The following is a 25451-nucleotide window of genomic DNA, read 5'->3' on the forward strand; positions in this document are numbered from 1 at the left end:
AGCTATGCCTTCTTCTGTCCTTTGACGGACTCTGCGCTAAGAACTGCTAGCAGACATAGTTTTGCAAAAAAATATCCAAAAAGTTCCCAAAAATAATACCAAATAAATTTTACTAGTCCCACAAAAAATTTTGGCATTATAATGGCAGTAAACTGGAATTCCCAAAAATACACACAATGCAATGATTTATCCCAAACAGTACATAATATAGAGTCCAATCTCAGCAACAGACAGCAATCATCCTCATGCAATTTTTATCACAACAACATCCCAATTTTTATCACAACAATTTTTATCACAAGCATCAAGAAGGCAATTTCAGAATTTCCAAGAAGATTCTGTGCAGTTGACAACTCAGCAAAAGTCGGATCCCTTGTTTCTGTCCGGACGACCTAGTGATGCTTCCGGACGCCATCCAATGTCTAGAAGATTCTGACAAGCTCAGTGTTGCATCCGTCTGGACGTTAGGGCAACACATCCGGATGCTCTTCAGTGTTCGAGAAGAATCCAGTTTTCCTTTGTAGACACGGATTGGGAAAAACAGCTTGTAATTGTCCGAACGCTAGGGCAACACCGTCTGGATACGGCCTTAATATGGAAACGTGTGAAGCATGTTATGGAAAGACGGTTGCACAGTTCACCGTCCGGACGCTCCATGACTCCGTCCGAACGTCGCCTAGAGAAATCCGAATAAATGGCAATATAGGTCTTCTAAGCCTCTAGGAATATAATTTTTTACAGAATTCGGAATTTGAATTCTCTATAGCTTAGAGAGAGTGTTTAGGGAGATATTGTGAAGATCTGCTAGCTCTCTAGCTATTGCTGGTGTGTGGTTACTTTGTTCATGTGAAGTCTAGCTTAGAGTGGAGCCTTAAGCTAAAGGAATCCATTGAAGACTCCTTCAAGTAGGAGACTTGGTTGAGAGGCGTTCACGTTGGGTTATGTGTTAGAGTACAAGATACGATCGCTACATAAGGGTATGTGAGTGTTACTGTCTTATTACTAGTTTTGTCTTCTGAATAGTGGAATTCATGGGTTTGGCTGCCCCGGAGTGGTTTTTCTCTTAATTGAGTTTCCATTTCATTAACAAAATATCTGTCTCATTTAAATTCCGCACTTATGATATTTTGTTACACATTGTTCACACACACCGTAAATTAGAAGTCTCATTATTTTTTATATATGCCTTCTTTAAATTCCGCATTTAGATATTTTGTTACAAATTGATCACACACACACAGAGTAAATTAGGAGTCTTTCATTTTTCATCTATGCTCTACTAACACGTTAGCACTACCTCGATGGTGAGGTGTGTGCAATTCACATTTGTCGCCCAAGTCTCAATGCACTCTGGTGTTGAGAGACTAAAATGTGTGGCAATCACGATGACTTGTAGAGCTGGGGAGATCTTGGTAGCAAGATGTTCCTTTATGAAGCTCGAGTCAATGTTGTGGTTAGTACACTAAGCGGGGAGTCTCGTGAAGGGGAGCTTGACTCTCTTAGCATTCTTTAAGCAACTAGCATAACAATTTGCGGTTATGCAAATTGTGGATGTGCTAAAACGAGCGAACTCATAGTGTATATTGTTGTGATGCCTTCTAGTTTTACTGGCATTCACGATGATTTACTCATCCTTTTGTAGCAACAATGTGTTTACGACCCTCCACTTATGATGAGCTTCTTCATAGTTGATAGAAATTGACTTATGAAGAGGTGCAAAGCAAGTGATGGTTTGTAATAAAACACTAAAATCGTTCCATTAGTGAGAACTCTATGTGAAACCATGATGTTGAGGAAGCCACATGAGTGTTTGATAGTCAAATGCGGGAGTAATTTCCCCATTCCTTCTACTAAACCCGGGTATGATTGCTTAATCACACCACTTTCACGTTGGTATTAAGTAAGACGCATACTTGCATGAATGTTTCTGGTAAAGAATGCATGCCTACATGTGTGTAAAGCGATCCGATGTTCAAATTTCGAGGAAGAAATTTTTATAAGAAGGGAGAGATGTAATGTCCAGAATATTATTTAGTGTTTTAAGTGTAAGACTTAAGTAAATAAACTATTAGGATTAGTGTTGAAAATGCAAGAAAACACTTAAAATGGTATTTCTGGCACTGGCGTCTGGACGGCATGGACTGGTGTCCGGACGGTCACCAGACGCCCATCGAACGTGTGAGCAAACACCAACCATTGAGAGCAAAAATTGCTCTCTGGAATTAGTGTCCAGACAAGACACCAAACAACCATCGAACAGGTACAGTAGCGAACTAGCGTCCAAGTGATATCAAATCCTATCCGAACGGTATGTCTCAGCTAATGACGCGGCACCACGTGTGTTTGTGTCCGGACAACTTAGTTACCACCCCGAACTAAAATACGGAACTGAGCTCTTTTGACTCATTTCACCAATTTTCTCTATTCTTCTATACGTTTTTCCTTAAGGTTTTTCATACAAAAACCTTGATCAACAAAGATCTAAGGGTCCAAACTCAAATCCGACTTTGGGAACGTGATTTAAGCACGTGGATCTACGTTTTGACTTATTGTTTTGAGGTAAATCACTAAATTCATGTTTTGGAGATTTTTGGGTGAAATCTTGTAAATGTGAGTTTAATCCTCATTATTCTTTAGGTGTTTGGCTATTTGGAGCTTGCTAGAGGCTACCCAAACCTTGGGTATTGGTTTGGTAAATTTGGTAAGTTTTCTCTCAAACCCTAACTTATGGTATTTTGTTTAAGTGGCATTTTGTGAGATTAACCCTAAGGAAATACTTATGGGTTAATGTTATTGTAGTTGTATTAGAGTTTTATGATAATGGGTAAATGTTTGAAACCCTTAGAATTTTATGGGTAATCCAACAGTATTGCCCTTGAGCGATTCAAGAGACTTAGAGTTTCTATTGTCTAGAATACTAAATGGTTGCAATGTGTTATGCTTATAGCGATACATTGTGGGGTAAAGCTTAAGAGTCCACTAGGAGCCAATTGTCTAAGCATCCAATGTGAGTATTTTACTCACTGAGAAAACTATACTTTTAATATATTTATAGATTTGCAAATTATATGTTGTTTTTTATAACTGAACCAACATATGTTAATTATATGCTTTTTGGATGTTTTGAGTAGTTTCTCATTCTGTTGAAAAATACCAATGATGTTAATGAAATTGATGCATGAATGAAATGTGTTATTTGAACTGCTTTAAGGTGTTGGGATTTAAATAATGTAAAACTATGATTTAGAAAAGGATAGATTGGATTGCAAATTGTTTTAAGAAAATGTTGTTGACACAAGCATTGGGCATGAAACTAAAATAAATAGTGTTTTGAGCATATGGAGAAGAATTGCAACTGTCTAGACGATAGGGTAACACCATCCGGACGCGGTCCTTATTATGATAATTATGTGTAGCAGAAGTGCAACTGTCCGAATGATAGGGCAACATCGTCTGGACGCGGCCCTGATATGGAATCACGTGGAGTGTGTTATTGAAAGCCGGTTGCACAGTTGTCCGTCCGAACTCTCTCAGCTACCATCCGGACGCCGCCTAGAGAAATCTGTTTAAGACTTATTTTAGGTCTACTGAGCCTATAAATAGAGGCTTCTAGGCATGTATTATTTGTAGAATTCGGTATTGAATTCTTCATAACTTAGAGAGTATATTTTAGGGAAAAATTGTGAAGATCCGTTAGCTCTCAAACTGTTGCCGTTGTGCTGTTGCTGTGCTCATAATTGAAGTCTATCTTAGGGAGGCGCCTTAAAGGAATCCATAGAAGACCCCTTCAAGTAGGTGACTTGATTGGGAGGCGTTCACGTTGGGTTACGTGTCAGAGTGCTAGATACGATCGTTGCATCGGGTATGTGAGCGTTACTGTCTATGTACTAGCTTTGTCTTCTAATAGTAAATTTCCTGGGTTTGGCTGCCCCAGAGTGGTTTTTCTCTTAATTGAGTTTCCACTTCGTTAATAAAATATTTGTATTCTTTAAATTCCGCATTGACAATATTTTGTTACACATTGTGCACACACACGGCAAATTAGAAGCCATTTATTTTTCAAAGGAAAAGTTGGTTCTTGGTATGTTTTATACTGAGATGGTGAATTCATTCTTTCACATGTACGGATGTGGTTAACCCCATAATCGTGCAAACTCCTGCAGGTTCAACGAATCTAGAGGACGACCTTATAGCTCTGTACTTGGGGTACTACGGCTGAGGCATTTCACTGGTGTTGTAGCTAGGTTAGACATGGATGTCCTATTTTGTGGTAGTCTTTATATATGGCTCGTGTCTTGTGTGACACATTTATTTTGTAGAGCCAGTATTTTGGTAATTAATTAGAGTATTGTTATTCTGTTTAAAAGCCTTAAACAGATAGACTCATAATGGCTCTTTTGTGTAAATAGCAGATGTGTAAATACATAAATGTGTTTCTACTATTGATATGTATTCCACTGCATAAATGTAACTCTGATTATCATGTACATGTTATAAGGCATGTGCCATATGTTGGTTAGAGAGACAAATAGTCATGCCACTGTGATGATTCGTTTGTATTTAAAAAAAAAAAAAAAAAAAAAAAAAGGTTGTCACAAATAATAATTCGCGAACCAAATAATAATTCAATTCTGATTTCAAAAATCAAACATCCCAACACACCATAAAAGGATTTATACCACACCATGAAAGGATGGGTCACCATTACGACTTTGTTAGTAGCGTGGACAACTTGAGGCTGGACTCGGTCGGGTTGCTAGTATATGACGATATGCCATTTGTCAGCATCCACTTCTGGCAAACTCTAGTAACGTTTTTCGGCCAAATTCAGCAGCCTCCTCTTGCAACCCTCCGGTACCCTTTTTAAACATCTCTAATAGCCTTTTCTGGCCAACTCTAGTAGGTTTTTTCTACCACCACCTCAGGAATCTTACAAGATCAATTCCTTTTTGTTTTTCAAACTCAAGCTTACACCTTGAATTTGAGAGGGGATGTTAGAATGTTTTAAAAATATTAATTATATTAGGGTTTATTTCATTCTTTAATTATTGTACGTTTACTTGTTGGCCACTCCTAGTCTCTCTATAAGTAGAAGTCATTTTAATACATATCAACATACTTTAATATAAAGGATATAGCCCATGACCTTTTCTTCGCTTTCGCTCCCTCTTCTCTTTTCTTTTCATTCCATCATACTATTCTTCCTTTCATCTCTCTAAGATTCCTCATTCTTTATAAAATATAATAACTATTATTCTCCAAATAAAGAATGGGATACAGATTATTTTTTAAAAGTGGTAATTCAAAATAGAAAAATAAAATATAAAAGTAGAGTTATTATTAAAATTTGAAGAAAATTTTACTGGATCCATTATGGATGCTCTAACACGTCTTCATTTTGAAAGGGATATAAATTTCATACAAATTGAGTTGTATGAATTGCTCCGACTCAATTTCTAAAAGTGTCACGTGTCTCTTAAACACAAGTCACACGAATACATGACATTTTTAAAGATTATCGTACAACTCAATTTATAAAAATTCCTGTCATTTTGAAAGGATCTTTCTCATAAGCAAAAATTTAATAGTATGGGACCCTTAATCAATGTTGTCAGAGTATATATGTCAAGACTATGTTATCATTGGTTGAATGGTAACTTTTATTGACAAAACTTCCAATTCTGAAAAAGGTTTCAAATAAATAAAAAGGATGGTTTTCATAACATACCAATCTTATCTTGCCCATATCGAAGATTGGATCTAAACCGTCCATCTTCAACCCATATACTCTATTAAATAAGCTTCTCTTTATTTGTTTTACTAGTATTTTTTAGTACGAGTCTGAACATTCATCATTTGGCAGCAGTGGCGCAGCAAATTGGTTCAGAGTTTTTGTGGAAGTCCTTTGGTAAGTGTTAGTCTTGCATTTTTCTTTTTGTCTCTAATCATTATTTAGATATATTCGCCATGCTTATCCCCTCTTCTTAACTATGTATGTTTCTTTTTAATTATTGTTTTATTCATTTGAATATTAGAAAAGCTTAAAGCATTTGTCATTTTGACATTTCAATATTAATTTCTTCAATTTATCAGAGGAACATAACTTAATTTTTAGTAATTTATAGATATAAGATTTGGAGTAGATAGAAAGAGGAAATAATATATAATCATGAAGAGGGCTTATAATTAATATGAGAGAAAGAAAGCAACTAATAAATCCAAGGAGTCACATATATAACTAGTTGGAGAATATTGCCTCTCCAAGCTAAATTTACACTTTTAAAACAAAGAAAATAATTAAGAGCAGTACTTTTCTTTCGCAATTCTTTGAGAGAATATGAGAAATCTCATATAAATAAGATGTTTCAAATTAATTGAGATTTTAAATTAGAGGCTTATTTATTTTCATTTCTATGTTGAAACTTTTCTTGAGCTTAATTTATTCGTTAGACAGCAAATATTATTTAAGTATTTAAGTTTTAATCTTGAGAAAATGTTATTATTTATACCTATTTTATATTGGCTGATGTGACGCATTTTAAGTTTTATTTATTTATTTAAGTGACGAGTGTGAAATGAGAGTGATATATTAAAATTAATGAATGTAAAGAGTAGCATTCATGTGATCTTGACCATTTATCTCATCTCTTTCTTCCCCCCTCTCTTTAAGCTGGCTGTATACATTATCTCTTCTTCCTAAATAAAAACAATATTTCATATGAAATCTTACTAATAAAACAAAAAATGTAAGAGGAAATTTTTTTTCTTGAATAAACAGAAAATTTTCCCAATGTAATTTTGTACTTTCTAAAACTTGTTAATACAAGTTTATGTACACGCATTTTTTTAATATTATTTCTTTATATATATTATTTATCTCGCTTAATTTCGTAAGATATGTGAGTGGCCACCCATAGCAAATTCCGGGCGTGGTCACACTATCCTTGGAGTGCCTCGTGGTGGACCTGCGAGGCCCTCCGGGGTGGCCGTGACACCCCTAGATCGATCCCTCTGAGGGTGGCCTGTCAATTTTCGGTGTACGTCAAGTTGCGTATAAATTTAGATAAATCCATTCCAAATAATAGATCCAAACAGGAATTTCTTAAGAGGAGAAATTTTCCTTTTCATTGATTCCCATTTTCCTGTCAATTGTTGGTGTCAAGTTGCTTATATATATATATATATATATATAATTTACGACGTAATTATCTTGTAAAGGAAAAACTCACAAAAGTATTTTTCCTTATTATTGTTGCAGGGTTGATTGTTTAAAACAAAGAAAATAATTAAGAGCACTTTTCTTTTTCAATCCTTTATGAGAATATGAGAAATCTCATTTAAATAAGATGTTTCGAATTAATAGAGATTTTAAATTAGAGGCTTATTTATTTTCATTTCTATGAAAATAATATGGTAGGTTCACTAGCTAGTAGGAGGCCACTGTTTCTTCTGAAATGTCGTTTTTCTCGGGGAAAAAAAATAAAAAAAATTGACTATAAATTAATTAAGATGGGATGATTTACAGGTTAATTAATAAACGACAATGATGAACTGTTGTAGCTGTGGCGCATTAATATTTGTGACGCTTTCATGCATGATTGTTGAGAGTTTGAGGTCGGAGTTGCCGTTAGAAGCCATGTGTTTGAATCACAGTGATAGTAGCGGTGATGATGGAAAGAGATGGGGTGTTCTAGTCGCTGGGTCACGTGGTTATGCGAATTATAGACATCAGGTGTAAAATAATTTGACAAAATCAGTTTAAGTAATTATATTAGTTTTTAATTAACGGCTGCTTAATTAAATCTTGTAATTATGCATCCATGCATGCAGGCTGATATATGTCATGCATATCAAGTATTGAGGAAAGGTGGCTTAAGTGATGAAAATATTATTGTTTTCATGTATGACGATATTGCATTCCATGAAAGCAACCCTAGGCCTGGTGTGATTATCAACAACCCAAATGGCGATGACGTTTATTATGGAGTGCCCAAGGTCATTTTCTTCTACGCGCGTTTCAATTTTATTTTTTATATATATAATTATCTAATCATAATCGATTGATATCATCTTGTTATATATATATATATATATATATATATAGTAACCATATTTATACGTTTAGTATTGCGATTTATTTTACAGGTTAAAAGTATGATTTATTTATCATTTTTGAGTGCATTTTTAAAAAATTGTGATTTTGAAACGTAAAAAATTTTTGTGTTTTCATATCGCAAGCAAGGAGGTGTGTTTTTAAAAACGCACGATTTTAAAGGCCAAACTATGATTTCACCAAATGTTCAACTGCCTTTTTAATTTTTTTTTTTAAATCGCGCGTTTTAAAATCGCTATTTTTAATTAAATCGCACTTTTTAAAATCACAATTCCAAGTGTGGAGCATGTGCAAGTATAATATTAATTATGAGAGTTTGAACAAAGAATGATGGTTTGGAGGTGTGTTTATTTTTGTATATGTTGTACGTAGGATTATACAGGGGATGATGTTAATGCGGATAACTTTTATGCTGTTATTCTTGGAAACAAAAGTGGGCTTACTGGAGGCAGCGGCAAGGTTGTGGATAGCGGACCAAATGACTATATTTTCATATATTATGCCGACCATGGCAGTTCTGGGGTACTCGGTTAGTAATTCGATCTACTTTTTAATATATTCCAAAATATTTTTTATCACTTAATTATAAAAAGGAAATAAATAAATTCACCAAGCTAAGGTTTTTAAATAGTTTCGAGGACTAATCTGAATATATATATATATATATATATATACACACACCAGGGATGCCTAATGGTGAGTATGTTTATGCCAAAGATCTAATCAACGTGTTGAAGAAGAAGCATGATGCAAAAACCTTCAAAAGTATGGTAAGTTAATTATCATCACTTCCAAAATCCTTAATATATAATATTTATTATCTTTTAATTTTTGGGGTTGAATTTTTACTTAATATATATGGCTTTAAATTGTAGGTATTTTATGTGGAAGCTTGTGAGGCTGGGAGTATTTTTGAGGGGCTGCTTGCAAATAATATAAATATATATGCAACAACAGCATCAAATGCAGTGGAAAATAGCTGGGCAACATATTGTCCTGGAGACAATCCCAGTCCTCCTTCAGACTATGACACCTGCTTGGGAGACGTATATAGTATTTCTTGGTTGGAGGATAGGTATACTACATATATTATTCATCATTATCATTTTCGTTTATTCTAATAATATGATCATTAATTATATTTTCGTTTTTTGTTTTTGATTTGGTATTTGCAATTAAATTGGGAGCAGTGACAAACATGACTTGCGCAAGGAAACTTTGGTGCAGCAATATCAAGTGGTATAAAACACATATTCCTCTTTTTATACTAGGAAACGTTTGATGAATGTGCACGCGCTGACAGAGGAATCTTTATGCCTAGGAGGATTTCTAGATCTTATTGTTCACATCGAGCTTCTTAATTGCGTTATACTTTTTACTTTGATTAAGGTAGTCGGTCGGGGTTTGCTGTTTCAAAAAGTGCGATTTAAAAACGTAATTTTCAAAACAGCAATTAAATCTTTGATAAACGTACGTACTCATCTACGTACGATTTTAAAACGCACTTTTTTCTATGTCCTTGTTTTTTTAAAATAAAAAAAAAAAGTACTCTAAATTAACAATATACTTTTTATAATTTGGTTTAAAGTCACACTCTCAAATTAACACAGTTAGCGGCTAAAATCTCGTGATTGCAATTGTAGGTCCGAAGAAGAACAGCAGAAGATAATTTAGAATTGAGTTCTCATGTTATGCAATATGGAAATACAAGACGAGGGAAAGATTTGGTCTTCAATTACATGGGTACAAATCCAGCAAACGATAACTTTACTTTCGTTCAATATCCCTCTTCACCATCCACTCCAAGGCTTGTTACCCAACGTGACGCCGACCTCCTTCATTTCTGGCACAAGGTTTTTATTTTATTTTTTATTTTTTTTTATTAATCATTTATGTTAACTTTTAGAGAAAAGAACACACTCCTCTCAAACTAACACTCAATTTACAAAGATTGCATCAATGTCTTATAAAATACTAAAAATTTGCAATGTACCCCCACTTTTGACTCGCAAAAATATAAAAATGCCCTTAAATTTTTTTCAATAAAACAAAAATATTCCTAAAAACTAGAGAGAAAAAACAAGTGGGTCTATCACCACCTTTTTTTTTTTCTTTTTCTTTTTCTTTTTAATTTTTTTTAATTATGCGTTTTTTTGTCATTTGGCGGATAATGCAAATTTTTTATAGTTTGGGGGTTCAATGCCACCATTAGTTTGGAGGGAACATTGCAAATTGAGTGTTAGTTTGAAGGGTGTATATGTATTTTTCTTAACTTCTAATTATTTTTTTTCTTTTTTAACATAAGTAAGATTTATGTTTTCTTGATATCTTTGTTTAAGAATAAGTTTTTCTCTTTGGCGTTACATTTATTTTTTCAGTACCATAAAGCCCCTATTGGCTCTCAAGACAAGCTTGAAGCTCAAAAGCGACTGGTTGATGAAATTTCTTATCGGAAGCACGTGGATTACAGTATAAATCATATTGGGATGCTTTTGTTTGGAAATAGTAATAGCTCATCAGTAGTGTTGGAGACTGTTAGGCCAGCTGGGCAACCTCTTGTGGATGATTGGGATTGTTTTAAGATGCTCGTAAGCCTCATCACTATGCTACTTCCTTCTTATCTAATCTGTGCATTTAACGGTGTACATCATGCTATATTATTTTAATTTTTTAAATAACGTGTAAATATTGACTTTATGTATATTGTTAGATGTACCAATTTTATATCCTAACCACTTTATGTAAATAATAACATGTTACTATTTTTCATGCAGGTAACGACTTATGAGAAGTATTGCGGATCATTATCCAAGTATGGAATGAAATACATGCGAGCTATTGCAAACATGTGCAATGTTGGAATTACAAAGGAGGAGATGGCTGCGGCATCCATAAAAACTTGTTCTATCATTCCCCCTCCTAATTAGCATCTCTTTCAATGTGTAATAAATGGACGATCTTCCTGCAATTGTTCATCATGCTCTAATGTGCTTCAATGCGATTCACATATACATCTCAGGAGATTTTAGGCTTCATGTTGTTCCTCATCATTATTGTTTTCACCGTTTTTTAGACCCCTTATGATATATTGTAGGATTTAAATCCTATACAATAAGTGAAATAACTCTAACATGGATCCTTCATTTTAAATAAACGGTTTAGAATTTGACTGTATATAGGAGAGAGAGATGGGGTGACTTGGGCTGTATGCAAGACACATGGGTAACTGTTGGGATAGCCGAATCACCCTCTTTGGTCCACATGAGGGGTTCGGCCGTCCCTTCTCTCTCTTTTATGTGTTATCGTGTTTTGGACTGTTCATTTTAAATGAACGGCCCAAATTAAAAGCTATTGCACCGTGCACAATATTATAAGTATTGCACGCAATCCCAATCCATCATTATTAAACGATACACTACATATCTAATTAATAAAATTAAATAAGTTATTGGAGTGGATGTATCTGTGGATGTAAAGTAGATTTGGCATGTGCCCATTTGAATCCAAAGTACCAAAAGACTCACTCATTGCCACATATAGAGATAGTATACATGATAAATCAGCCTAAAAGTCTCAATTGTGCCAAATCATTTGGAAGGAAAGAGTTGAAGAACTTCTTAAAAATCGGGACTAAACTAACATTATGTTGCATTAATTAGAGAATATAAATAAAGAAAGAAAGTAAACCATAAAAACACTATTGTTCCTCCTCCCCCTCCCACACAAAACTTGATCTTTAAGGTAAAAACTATAAAAGAGAAGTAACTAAATGCTCTGATTGTTTCGGTGTAAAATGATTTCCGTCGTAAAATATTTTCAAGAAAGTTATTTTTAGAAAAATATTTTTCGTCCAAATCATTTTTCAGTGTTTGACGCGTACTAAAAATTACAAATATTTTTTTATATTTTAATTTAATCATATTAATTTAAAAAAAATTAATTTTATTCACAAAATAAAAAATATTAATATAAAATAATATAAAAATATTTTTCATACAAATTCTGGCAAACATGGCCGGAATCAGGCCATTTGTGCCGGATTCCGACAATCTTTGCCGAAATTCGGCACAAAACGGCCGGATCCCGGCTAGTTGACCGGAAGCCGGCAGTCCTGGCCAGATTCCGGCCAACTAGCCGGAATCCTGCCGTTCTGGGAGGATCCCGGCCGGACTGGACGGAGATTCGGCCAAAACAGTCGGATCCGTCCAGGTCTTGCTGGGGATCCAGCCAGTATCCCGCCCAAATGGTCGGAGATCCGGCGGCTCCGGCCAGCTTGGCCGGAATCTAGCACTGTACTGTCGAAATCCGGCAACAGTTGCCGGACATCGCTGGATTTCAGCATAATTTGTCGGATTTCGACACCGACCAGTGTCGGAATCCGGCGATAGTGAACTGCTTGAACATAAAGGTCGACTGCGTTGTTTAAAAGAGAGTCGATTGCATCTACCATTTATGGAAAATTATTTACGCTTTTAAAAAGCGTAAATCATTTTTCGAAATTTATTAAGCATTTTTTGTCAAACGGAAATCATTTTTCGGTTGACCATTATTTTCGCCCCTATCAAACATCGAAAAATATCGAAATCATTTTACGCCGAAACAAACGGAGCATAAGAAAAGAGTAATAGCATATCAAAATATTGAAAAACAAATTCACTAGTGCTTCAATTTTAAACACTGCCACAAATGTTCAACTAAAGATACTATCATGATCATCTAATTAAGTCGCCTCCGCTTGAAAATACCAGCCTCTCTATGAGTATTTCTTACCTTACTCAATTGAAGATGTCTTGAGCTCCTTAATCCTTGAGACCCACCCTTCACATGGACGGATACCTCCCTAGTCTTCAACCTTCCATGATGGCGATGGTGGTGGCAGCTACTATGCCTAGTTGAAGGGTAAAGAGAGCTTCGAAGCCGATCCTTTCCTCTCTCTCTAGCCGTCTTTCGCTTTGTATTGAGATTCAAATTACCATATTTATCTGAAAAATCACTATCATCACATGAACTGTACCCCATTTCAAAATCTTGAAAACGGCGCCGGTGCCGGCGGTTAATCCTCTTGGTGTTCTTTAACTTGTGCCACAAGAAAAAGGTAATGTCTTCTAAAGCAAACCAATATGTCTCACATGCTGCCCAACACATCTTGCAAAGGCTTCTTCCTATGCATTGGCAGATCCCCACCTTGAACAATAAGTAGAAGAACAATAATACTGAAAGCAGAGAAAAAAATATAAATGAAATCAGTCATTTCCTTCGACTAAATAACCAAATTTTACAATTTAGTTGCTAAGCAGTAAATTCTATTTTGCAATACATTTACGTTAAAAATCTGATGAAGAATCTTAAAAAGGATTCATAATTTAATTTTCTCAGAAACCTATAACACCATAATGGGTTTTAGGCACGTACCTTATTGACCAGTAACAGAAAACAATCATCTGCATAACTGCTTCATAAGAGAAGATAAAAAAGCATTGTACTAAGTGGACTTGATTTCTGGTTCAGTAAAACAAAAGCAAAGCTAGTTTTCTGCTATTCTTTTTAAGGTTAAAAACCAAAGACTGAAGCAACAGCACCATAAAGAGTGTGATCTTATTTGTAGGTTTATGTGCTTGCATTTATGCATATAAAAGAATGCATGTGTCGACATACAACCAAACATACATATGATAAAATTTCACTTTAAAGCCTTCAATGAAGTAGAAAACCTTGTACTTTAAAATAAAAGCAACAATGTAAAAAATCTCCTAACTCAGAGAGATCAACAAAAATCTCTTCTTTTTTCACATACTTTAAAGCATGTCAATAGAAACAAAAGATTATCATATATAAACTAAGACGTGAAAAAACCTTCATAAGATTAATCCGTAATTACGAAAAATGCAGGAACATGTCAGACTTTTCAGAAACAATTGGAAATCCTATAGTTCAGACCAAAACATTAGCAACCATAAGTGAAATATGGATCTAGAACCAGGTCAAGAAGTGAAATGTAGACAAAGTCAAAGAAAAGAAAAGGACTTTAAAGGCAATCAGCTAATATAGTGTTTCTAGGCTAATCATTTGAAGGTAATGGAAAGGAGTAAAAAGTGAAAAAGCATCAATAAAACTAAGGAAAGAAGAATTACGTATGTAGCAAAGGACCAGGACCATTAAAAGTTTCACAAGATTGGAGACACATAAATGCTCAATGAAACATACTACGTCCCACGGTCCTGAACAAACTCCCCTGCAGATCAAAGTCAAAACGAAATGGAATTGTAAGAAAAACAATGAATATTGCATGCATGATAGAATTACATCATCCATGATTGCGGCAGGTTAGCATAATGATACAACACATACCTAAGATGACAAAAGTTTATGTCCATACGTCTTCAGTCTTAATTGCATCTAACGTAACTAATAATGGCTTTCTTACAACTAAAATGAGCAATTGCCCGTGTTATGAATCAACTAATTGGTTGTGGATTTAGATAGCCTCAAGTTCATATATTCAATTGAATCCATTGTAGAAACATGGCCCCACAATTTTCTATTCTTTGACACTAAAGTAATCACATTAGTATACCATGCATTCCCAACAGCAAGTCTAGACTCTAGAGAATTTCTTCAGCGAATACGGAGTCTCACAGATAATGTGGCACATGTTCTTTTTAGATTCCAGCACAGAGTGAAATTCACTTGGCGGTTATATAACTAATAAGCCATAAAACTTGCCAGGGACCTAAATGCTACGTTCATTACTATCATTCCAAAGATTTCAGGGGCTGTTGATCTAAGGATATTTGTTCGATTAGTCTAGTGAGTGGCATTTACAAAATTATTGGCAAATTTCTAGCTAACAGGTTGAAGATGGTCTTGGAGAAGATTATTTCTATTGTAGTTTGCATGAACGGTTTAGACACAAAAGGTGAAGGCTTTTCAACTTGTTTTATTCAACCTGTTTTGAGCCTACACACACATCTTACTATATAGGTTTAGGGGAACATTACAATGATAAAAATACCCCTAAACCCTAATGACTCACAAACCCTAATAACTCTTTTAACACCCCTCAAGTAGGAGCATATATATCATATATAAGCTTAGCTTGGAAGAAACAAGCAAACGAAAAACAAAAAGAAAAACATAACAAACTCTAACACTCCCGCTCAGGCTAGAACAGCTTGGAGCACACAAAACAAAGACTAACAAAAATAAACATAACAAGAAAATTCGCTAAAAACTTCAATGCTGGTTGAAAACTTGTCGGAAATCTGCAACAGGTGGTCGGATCTCCCCGCAAAACACCAAGAGTAGATCGGATCTGGCAAAACACAAAGGCCGGTCGGATCTCACCGTAAAACAACGAGGCCTGTAGAATCTCGCCGAAAAACAACTAACCGGTCGGAAACCACAGCAAAACACCAAGGCCGGTCGAATCTCGATAACAAACAACAAAGAGTAGATCCGATCCGCAAAACACAGGAACTACTCCCCCGGAGCAACAAAACTGATGGAATCTCTATGTAGCCAAAACCAGCATGAAGCAGGCTGAAACACTACTATACCGGACATGAAACTCACTGAACCAGTCAACTAAGGCACTGAACTGGGTGAAGAGGTCAAATTCCACATAGTAAGCTGGTCTAAGGTGCATTCTTTGATCACTAAGGAGATTTGGGGGTTCGAAATTTTCCCATATTAAATCGAGCCTTTTTAGGGAAATGGTTATGTGGCATTACGCTTATGAGAAAGAGGCTTTTTGGAGGATGGTAGTGGATGTTAAATACGATAGTTAGTGGGGTGAGTGGTGCTCTAATGAAGTCATTCGGTCATATGGGGTGGCTCTCTGGAAATACATTAGGAGGGATTGGGATGAGTTTTCTAGATATACTAGACTTAAGGTGGGTGGTGGCTTCAAGTTTAGTATTTGTCACGATGTGTAGTGTGGGGAACAACCCCTTAAGGTAGCATTTCCGGAGCTGTATAGCATTGCTTGACATAAGAATGCTTCCGTGGCTGATCATCTTCAGTTCTCTAATGGCTCTTAATTTTGTTAGAGCGGCGCATGATTGGGAGTTGTATTTCTTTTCCTCATTTTTTGATCAGTTGTATTCCCATCAATTTGAAATATGATGGTTTAGACAAGTTTTGTTGGAATCCCTCCAAGAGAGGGTTATTTGATGTAAGATTGTTCCATAATGTCTAAATCCCCCATGACAGCACTCCTTCCCTTGGAGGTATATTTATATTTTAAGTAATCGAAATATTAATAAAAGCACAACTGAGATACACATTTAGTATACAAGAGAAACACTTATCAACAAGGAGAAAAAAGAACAAGTAAATAATTAAAACTAATCACAAAAGGAGCTAAAAACGCAATTGTCCAAGAATAAAGAGAATATAAAAAGGATATGAACTCCTCCAACGACCTCTCTCGGTCCTCGAAATTTTGATCATTTTTTTCCCTCCAAAGGCACCACAAAAGGCAAGCATCTTCCGCCATCGGTTGTTTTAGTAATTCCCATGGTTTGAGACAGGGGAGCCCTTTGTCTCCTTTGTTGTCTGTCATTGCGATGGAGGCTTTGGGCAAGATGATCTTTGTTGCAATAAGTGGGGTTTTGTTGTCTAGCTTCTCTGTAGGAATTAGGAATGTTGGTAGGATTGATATCTCTTATCTTCTGTTTGTGGATGACACTTTAATTTTATGTGGGGTAGACCCAGATCACCTTTGTCATTTGCATTGTTTGTTCTTATGTTTTGAAGTTTTCTCAGACTTGAAGATCAATTTGGCTAAGTCAAAATTGGTTCCTATAGGTATTGTTAATAATAGAGAGTTTGGCTAGGATCTTGGGCTGTAGGGTCTCTTCTTTGCCTATGAAGTACCTAGATCTTCCTTTGGGTGCTTCTTTTAAAGCCAATTCTATTTGGGATGGCATTATTGAGAAGGTTAGTGGTTGTGCTTGTCTAAAGGCAGAAGGATTACCTTAATCAAGAGCACTTTGTCTAATTCGCCTACCTGCTTCATGTTTTTGTTTTCCCTCCCGACTAGTGTTGCCAATTGGATTTGAGAAGTTACAATGGGATTTCTTGTGGGGAGGTTTGGGTGAAAAAGGCAAATTCCCCATGTTCAGCTGGTCCAATCTGTGTTCTTTGATAACTAAGGTGGGGTTTGGGAATTTGGAATTTGCCCATGTTCAATCGAGTCTTTCTGAGGAAGTGGTCATGGCATTATGCTAATGAGATAGAGGTTCTTTGGAGAATGGTAGTGGACGTTAAATATGGTAGTCAGTGGGGTGGGTGGTGCTCTAATGAAGTCATTGGGTCATATGAGGTACGTCTCTGAAAATTCACTAGGAGGGGTTATGAAGAGTTTTCTAGATATACTAGACTAAGGTGGGTGACAGCTCCAAGATTAATTTTTGGCACGATGTGTGGTGTAGGGAAAAATCCCTTAAGGTAGTGTTTCCGAAGTTGTATTGGATGCTTTCGTGGATAATCAGCTTCAATTCTCTAATGGCTCTCCTCAGTGGAACGTTAATTTTGTTAAAGCAACGCATGATTGGGAGTTGGATTTCTTTTCCCTGTTTTTTGATCAGTTGTATTTCATCAATTTGAAACATGATGGTGTAGAGAAGTCTTGTTGGAATCCCTCCAAGAGAGGGTTATTCGATGTAAGATTGTTCTATAATGTCTTAATCCGTCATGACAGCACTCCCTTCTCTTGAAGGTGTATTTGGCGTGGCAAGGCCCCTTTGAGAGTGGCTTTGTTCTCTTGGTCGGCCGTTTTAGATAAGATCCTCACTTTGGACAACTTAAGAAAGTGAAAAATCATTGTAGTAGATTGGTATTGCATGTGTAAGAAAAGTGAGAAATCCGATGACCACCTCTACTTCATTGCGAAATAGCCAGTGCCTTATGGAACTATATTGTAGGGTTATTTGGTTTAGCAGGGGTCATACCTCGTCATGTGAGAGATCTCCTCACTAGTTAGAGAGGGCAGTCTAGTAGGGGTATAATTCCGGACTGGTTATAACCGGCCAAGAAACCTTAACCGAGCGCCAACCGGCTCCGGGTATCTGGGAAACCGAAAAACCGGGAACTCAAAGTCGGAGCCAGTTATTCAATTCTTAGAAACCCGGTTAACCAATTCCGGGTGTATATATGTATCTAAAAAATAGTAATTTACTTATGCTTTGCGCGTAAGAGAGCTGTCCATTGCGTCAATGGTTATTTGAACCGTTTAAAGCTGATAATCGATTAGGAAAAATGCAAGGATCCATGAGTATCTTGGTTCATTCCATTTCAATAGAACCCACCTGTTGCTAAAATCCAGCAAATGCAACTACTCACCACACAATGCTTAGGGCACCCAAATGCTCGATTTATAATTCTATCTTCATTCAAACTGTTTGTTTCTGCGCAACTCTACTTGATGTTTAATTAAGGAAACAAAATTGCTTCCCTGGAAGCAGACATGCATCTCCCTTTCTCCTATGTCAATTGCCGCAAAATAAATGTTCCCTTTGGAAGCAGCATTTTGTCTAGTTGGATGATTCCTTGGGAAAGCAGCATAATTTTCGTAATATATATATAACAAAACACACATATATATAAGATGACTCGCCCAAATCAGAAGCTTTTCTCAATATTATTACTCAATAACTAGAATTAACAATCAGAAGCTATTCTTAATTTTGTGCTCTGGTCTGGATAACCGAGTACCAACTGGGCGGTTTAACTGGGGTACCTGGTTAACCGGCTACCCGGTTCCAGAGCCGGTTGGTGTTTTTTACTAACCGAGAACCTGCTCCGGGTTTACACCCCTACAATCTAGTAATCACCAAAGTGAAGCTATGTGGAAGATGATTCCGCTCTGTATGAGGTGGTGCATTTGAAGAGAAATAAATTATCGAAGCTTTGAAGACATTGAGAGGATGGTGGCGTTGGTAAAGGCCTTCTTTTTCTATACTTTTTCCAGTGGATGACTGTCTATGATTGTTTTTATATTTCTAGTTTTCATGACTTCCTTGACCTCTTTTATTTTTCTGGTTAGTTTTGTTCTTGTAGACTTGCTTCTTGTGTAAACCGAACATTCAAGTAAACACAACACTTGATCCACCAAAAGTCTGCAGAAATTGTACACAAGTGAAATAGAAAACTCAGGCTTGCCTATTTGAGAGCACAAAACTAGGGTATCACTATTGTTTAATACACGCCAGTCATCAAGATTGTTATAATAGGGAAAAATTGTAAGGTACTAGGATTCTTATTAATTATAGTTATGCTTAGGCTATATACACTGCAAAAAGATGGTAGATCAGGTTGGAAGGATGATAAAGAAAAACAGACTGCCAAAACCTGGAGATTGCTACAAACCCATGAAAACATTACAAATATGGAAAAGTTTATATATATAAGTATCTAAAATGAAAGAGACCAAACAAAATAAAATAAAAGAAGAAATTTAGGTTGCCACTCTTACTAAGGTTAGAGATTTATAAGGCAGTTGATAGAGCTGTTGTATTTAGAAAGGTTCCCAGAAAACAAAAATTATTAAACATTTTATATGTAGCTCTCAATTTACTAGGACCTGATGCTCAGATGGAAACCAAGAGATATTCTATCAAACTTTGCAATCAATTACCTTAGATGATGTGATCAGATGTAGGCAATAATCTTTCTAAAGGAAAAACTTTGCCAGCACATTAACACAGGCCTATCTTCATCCCCAGAGCCATTTCAGTCCATCACTGTTGCTCCATTGGCCTTTCCTACCTTGTTCTTGATATCATTTTAAAATTTTAGCTGTTAACTCAATTTTATTCCACAGAAATACTTCTCTCTACTCCCCCACCCTTCATGCTTGGGAGACTAACTGCAGACTGCATTGGTCACAGGAGATTCTGATAAGTAAAGGGTTGTTCTTCACTTTTGTTTCAAGTGAACATATGTCCACAACATATGGAAGGCTGGCATGGGTTTTCCTACCCGACTAACACAAACCTCCAGATTCTCTTTAAAAAACAATTCTATGGGAAGTACAGAGGCTAAGGCCCCGTTTGAAAACCCCCTTGCCCTCCCCTCCCCTTGGGTTTTTTTTTTGAATGATTGAAAATTAAAATTGATGTGATATAAAGTTGATATAATTTATATGGAAAAGTGAAAAAAATTTGTATTGTAGTGAGTTTTTTATTTAAAAAGTAATAAGAAAGTGTTGATGTGATATAAAAAGTGAAAAAAGTTAGGAATGTTTTGAAGTTGATGTTTTTTGGGAAAAGTGAAGGGAAGGGGAGGGGAGGGGAAAGTGGTTTTCAAACGGGGCCTAAAACATGAAATTTTGCTTTCAACTTCTGTCTCAGCTTTAATCAACACAATGCCCACATGAATTTTCATTTTATGCTCCAAAGCCCTTTCAAATGTTTTTGCTCTTAGGGTAAGACAAAATTCCGTGTGGAATTACTCAACATTTAAAGTTACTAAAAATAATCCTGAGAAGTCCATTCTTAAGATTGATTTACAAAGTTTCAGTTCTGTACAAGTAATTTACACAAAGGAAGAACAAACCATAAAATATATATTATATCAGTGCCATACTCCTCAGCCACCCATTATTATCATGGTTATAGAAACTTAGACTTCCATCATTTGTACCAGTGGAATGAATTTTAAACTGAATACTTAACATGATTAGAGGTCAAATGGAAAATGCCAATTTTATTTCTCTGTAACAGCTCCTATTTGAGGCAACAAGGTTTGCAATAAACAATGTTGTTTTGCTGGCTCACACTATGGAATCTTTTAATCAAGCTCATCATCCCTCAGTCTAGAGAGTTGGCTAAACTATAAGAAAGAATTTGAAAAGTTTAAGAGCTAAATATCTGCCCTGTTGCACACTTTCAAAATATCAGATGAAATAAATTCTGATACGGCCTTGGATTCTAATTGTGTCTGCCAGAAGTTTCTTGCAGAATTGAGAAAAGAGGTAGTTAAACCGGAAAAGGAGCTGATCTTCACTAAGAGCCAGACATGGTGTAACCAAAGTACTTGTTTCAATTACAATTGCTACTGCCAAGGATGAAAGATGTGAAGATAGTTCCCAACAGAGGAGGCATAAACTGTCTAGCCACAGCTAACTCAATACTTTTGAGAGAGATCTAGAGCTGATTATCAACTATCAAAAGTGTGAAAAATGCAAATCTAGCGTAAATGGAATTTATTGCTGAAGATTATAAGCCTAGTTTGATGCATTCTTAAACAAATGTTTAAGAATGTCCTTTTAAGGAAGCCAACAAGCTTCTCATGAACTTGAAAAATAGTCAAGCAAAAGAAGTGTGGGTGGTGTATATCCTCTTCCACATCCAACACTTTGTGTGAAAGGCATCTGAGCCATCCAAACCACCGCTTTCTAAATAAGAATAAGAGCAGTCGTACTATACAATGGAAATGCAGTACAACTAAAAGGCTATTTAAAGGGAAGTGCTATGCTTTGCAAGCCCAAAATCTCAAACTTGTTGCAAAATTCAGCATCTCCTTGAATATCAGATTCTATAATCTTCTTAACCGCAACCCCAGTTATCTAACAAATGTGCGAGTGAATGAGAACCCCGCCATCGCTGCTATCTCTCACAATTGACTCAGCCCTTCACACAGTTATATAACAAGTGTGGGTGGTGTCTATGGTTCTTCTATTTTCTATTATCATAACCTCAAAGCAAAAATTTCACAACCACTGCCTTATTATTAACTTGGGGAAAGTACACTTTACCCCCCTGAAGTATCCACCGATTTGCGTTTTGGGGTCCAATGTTCAAAAATTGGTGATAGACCCCCCAATCTATCCAACGTTGGCAAATCGTACGTTCCGTCCATGTTGTCCGTCTCTTTGGACGGAAACGAAGTCACATGTGTTGCACGTGACCTTTTTTTAAGGTTGCATCTCCCAATTTTGCCCCTCGTCCAAACTCCTCATCAAATTTCTGTTTCCACAACTCATTATTTGAAGACAAATAATTCAACTCGGAACACAGACATTCCACCCTCCACCGTGCTTTATGCACCTTCCCACGGATCTTAAACTTAAGATTTTGGAATATCTTCACGGTGTTGATCAGGCAGAGTGAACCACCTCCATCACAATGCCAAAGCCAGTCTACTCCTTCATTCTCTTCCTTCCCCTTCTCTCCCTTTTCTTAGCTCTGTTTACCTCAGCCCAGTCGTCATATTCCGCTGCGTGCAAGTCTACCCTCTACTTGAAGCTCTGCTGTTCAATCCTCTCCACCATCCACTCCTCTCCGTCTGATCCCTACAGCTACAGCAAGTTCTCCGTGAAGCAATGCCTGAAGCAAGCACGCAAAATGTTGAACGCGATCGACAACTACCTCAGCCAAAAGCGACAGTTGTCAATGGGCCACGCCGAGTTTGGAGCACTGGACGATTGCAGCCAGTTGTCCCAGCTCAACGTGGAGTACTTGGAGTCCATCTCGGCGTGAAGTCGGCCGAGTTGTTGAACGACAAGTGGTGGAGCAAGTTCAGACGCTGCTGAGCGCGATAGTGACGAACCAGCTGACGTGCTATGACGGGCTCGAGGATTCCGAGAGCAGCATTGCAAGCGCATTGTCTGAGCCGCTGAACAACGTGACTCAGTTGTATAGCGTGTCGCTTGGGTTGGTGACACAAGCGTTGGATCGGAATCTGAAATGAAACAAACAGAAAAAGGGGTATGAAGGTGGATTTCTGACGATGGTGCACCCGGTCTGTGAACGGTCCGTGAACATAAAGCACCAAGTCACTCAGAGTCTGCAATCTCAGGCCTAAGGCACGCAGGTTGAATGGAAGAGGGGCAAAATGGGGAGATGCAGCCTTAAAAGGTCACGTGCGTTGCACATGACTTCGTTTTCGTCCAAAAAGACAGATAACAGGGACGGAAGGTATGATTTGCCAACGTTGGATAGATTGGGGGGTCTATCGCTGAGTTTTGAACATTGGATGCCAAAACGCAAATGGGTGGATATTTCAGGAGGGTAAAGTGTACTTTCCCCTATTAACTTTGTCCAAAATAATAACTAAAGGAAGGCAAAGATAAATTTCTTTTGAAGACATTGATCATATTAAATTGTTGATCCAATAGAAAAGGAGAAAAATTATTCTTGAATTAGAAGTCAGTTTTATGATAAGCACCATGAAACTTTAAATACAAGCTGTAGGTAAGCAGCTTGAGCCTCAGTATATCTTAGACTACGTTACTAACACTGACAAATGGCCACAAAGAGCAATACTTAAAATCTTCTAATCAGAAGTGCAAAGACCCCTTTTTCATCCACATTAGCATCTGTTCAACCGAACAGTGAAATGAAATAAAAAGCAGTATAAGTGTCTAAAAGAAGTGGCTCATCATTCAAACATCAAACATACTCATTAAGCCAGATCAAGTACAGGATATGCAATGATGTATCATGGGGGCAACTCAATTTAAAAAGACAAAAAGGAAGAAACAAAATTAAACACAATAAATTTCTATTTTTCACTCTTCACAAGTATATAGATAGAGATGAAGATGATTGCAGCAGTGTTTGAAACATTATATCAACAATCAATTGTGGCAAGCACGAATGAAAACGAGAAGCAAATGCAAATAGAATGGAAACTGACGCCAAGCCCAACATCTTCTAAATTTCTTTCAACTTTACAACTTAGCTAATTGAGTGTGGCAGCGCCCAACACTAGCAATGGAAAGGTATAAAACATGAAACATAACGAGCAACGAAGTATTCTTACTCGCATGATGCACCAAAGATAGTCTTAATAGGAGCTACAAAAGCATGTCCAAGAAGACCTCCAATGCCATTTGCAGCTTTACCGACGACATTCCCCATTGTGAAAAAAGTCCACAATCATGTTTCATTCAAAAGCCCATATTAATTTGTACTAGCTCCATAGCAGTTGCACTGACAAAATAGATGGGGAAAAAATCTTAGGTGTGAGAACTTTGAAAAGCTGTAAATGGTACCCAGTATGCCCTATGCTTCAAAGTGCAAAACCTATTTTATTGTGTATGTTTTGCCGATTCCTATAATCTTTAGTGCAATCTTTCAATTTTCCAACCATAGATGCCAGAATGCAAAGTTGAAATATTAATGAAAAAAGCCATTAATCCCTAGTAAATTTTCAAAAATCGTTGTTTAAATCTGGCCCCAAAATTTTGAAAATAATGGAGAATGAGGTCACGTTTTAACACCGGCCATGCCCCAACACACACACACACAAAAAGGACAACACAATGAGCAAATGTATGTTGAAGTAAGTCCACGCTTGAGAAAAAAAAAAAAGGTTAAAGTAAGTTCAGATGTATAGAATTGCTAAAAAAAAAAAAAGGACATCTGAAATCATATACCATTAAAGCATTCATATCTGATATCTCAATGTTGTATCAGAAGTTAGAAACAGCCTCCACTTTTTCTCCTTTTCTTTTTCTAAATGTCAATTTAATGGAACCAAATAATTCTACCTACAATCCAAAATTTCACAACCTAATCTATAGGGTAAACTATTGATTTAAATATAATATTACACTTCCTCCCCATCCACACATATTATATACATACTGATATACGCACATAAAAATATATATATATATAATGCAGAGATACTTCATACATACCCATACATACATGTTCATATGATCATTTTGAACCATATTTCTTTACTTAACAGCATAAACCCACATATAAAATAATTTTAGAAATTTATCATAAGACCCATAATTTTAGTTTAATCCTTATAAATTTCAACATGTTAAATCTTTGTTCCCATAGGTGTAGTTTAAAACGTGAAGAACTAGAAAGAAGAACCAAAAAAAAATGTGAAGAAGAAAACCTGGATTAATCAATAATAGGAAATGAACAAAGTCACAAAAGAGAAATTCCCAGAAATCTATGCACTAACCTGGATTCTGACTGTAGAAACCAACAAGTTCTCAGTATTTGCGCACTGACTATCAGAAAAGAGTGTGAGAGAGAGATAGAAGAAACGGTTTCATCGGTCAGGTTTTTCAATGAAGAAAAAATAAACGCTAGGGGGTGGAAGGGGCCTCGGGCTGAATTTTGGGCCTGTTGAAACCTTGGGCTCATTCAGTTTCCCACGGATAATTTTTTTTTTTCTTTTTTTTTTCTTTTTTCGAAATTCAGGCATGGTTTTTTCGTTTTTTTTGAAGGGAAATTCGGGCATGGTTATGGTTGAAACCCCAACATACCAATCCGAAAATATAGAAAAACTTTATTATTATTATTATCATTATGCATAAATAATTTTAGAGAAATATTGTAACGCCCTGCTTTTTATAAAAAGA

At 36.3% G+C, this 25451-nt stretch overlaps 2 protein-coding genes across 4 annotated transcripts; one reads left to right on the forward strand and one right to left on the reverse strand.

Annotated features, from left to right (window-relative positions):
- Positions 1–5771: 5771 nt before the first annotated feature.
- LOC133864252 (vacuolar-processing enzyme-like) lies at positions 5772–11245 on the forward strand. The gene is made up of 10 exons (XM_062300539.1): positions 5772–5908; positions 7526–7732; positions 7831–7995; positions 8486–8642; positions 8798–8883; positions 8989–9188; positions 9304–9352; positions 9757–9966; positions 10492–10701; positions 10888–11245. The coding sequence occupies exons 2-10, from the start codon at positions 7544–7546 to the stop codon at positions 11038–11040; spliced, it is 1419 nt and encodes a 472-aa protein (XP_062156523.1). The 5' UTR covers positions 5772–5908; positions 7526–7543; the 3' UTR covers positions 11041–11245.
- Positions 11246–11912: 667 nt separating this feature from the next.
- LOC133862446 (uncharacterized) lies at positions 11913–25153 on the reverse strand. Of its 3 annotated transcripts, none has more exons than XM_062298264.1 (5): positions 25049–25153; positions 23882–24051; positions 14245–14345; positions 13526–13562; positions 13193–13326 (listed from the first exon to the last, which is right to left on the reverse strand). In XM_062298264.1, exons 2-5 carry the CDS (start codon positions 23977–23979, stop codon positions 13239–13241), a joined length of 324 nt encoding a protein of 107 aa, XP_062154248.1. In that variant the 5' UTR covers positions 23980–24051; positions 25049–25153; the 3' UTR covers positions 13193–13238. The 3 variants fall into 3 exon arrangements, with proteins under 3 accessions (XP_062154245.1, XP_062154248.1, XP_062154246.1); XM_062298262.1 differs by having other exon boundaries at positions 13526–13565; XM_062298261.1 differs by lacking the exon at positions 13526–13562 and having other exon boundaries at positions 11913–13326.
- Positions 25154–25451: the final 298 nt, after the last annotated feature.

The sequence above is a fragment of the Alnus glutinosa genome, chromosome 3 (genome assembly GCF_958979055.1).
Source record: "Alnus glutinosa chromosome 3, dhAlnGlut1.1, whole genome shotgun sequence".
Taxonomy (NCBI): domain Eukaryota; kingdom Viridiplantae; phylum Streptophyta; class Magnoliopsida; order Fagales; family Betulaceae; genus Alnus; species Alnus glutinosa.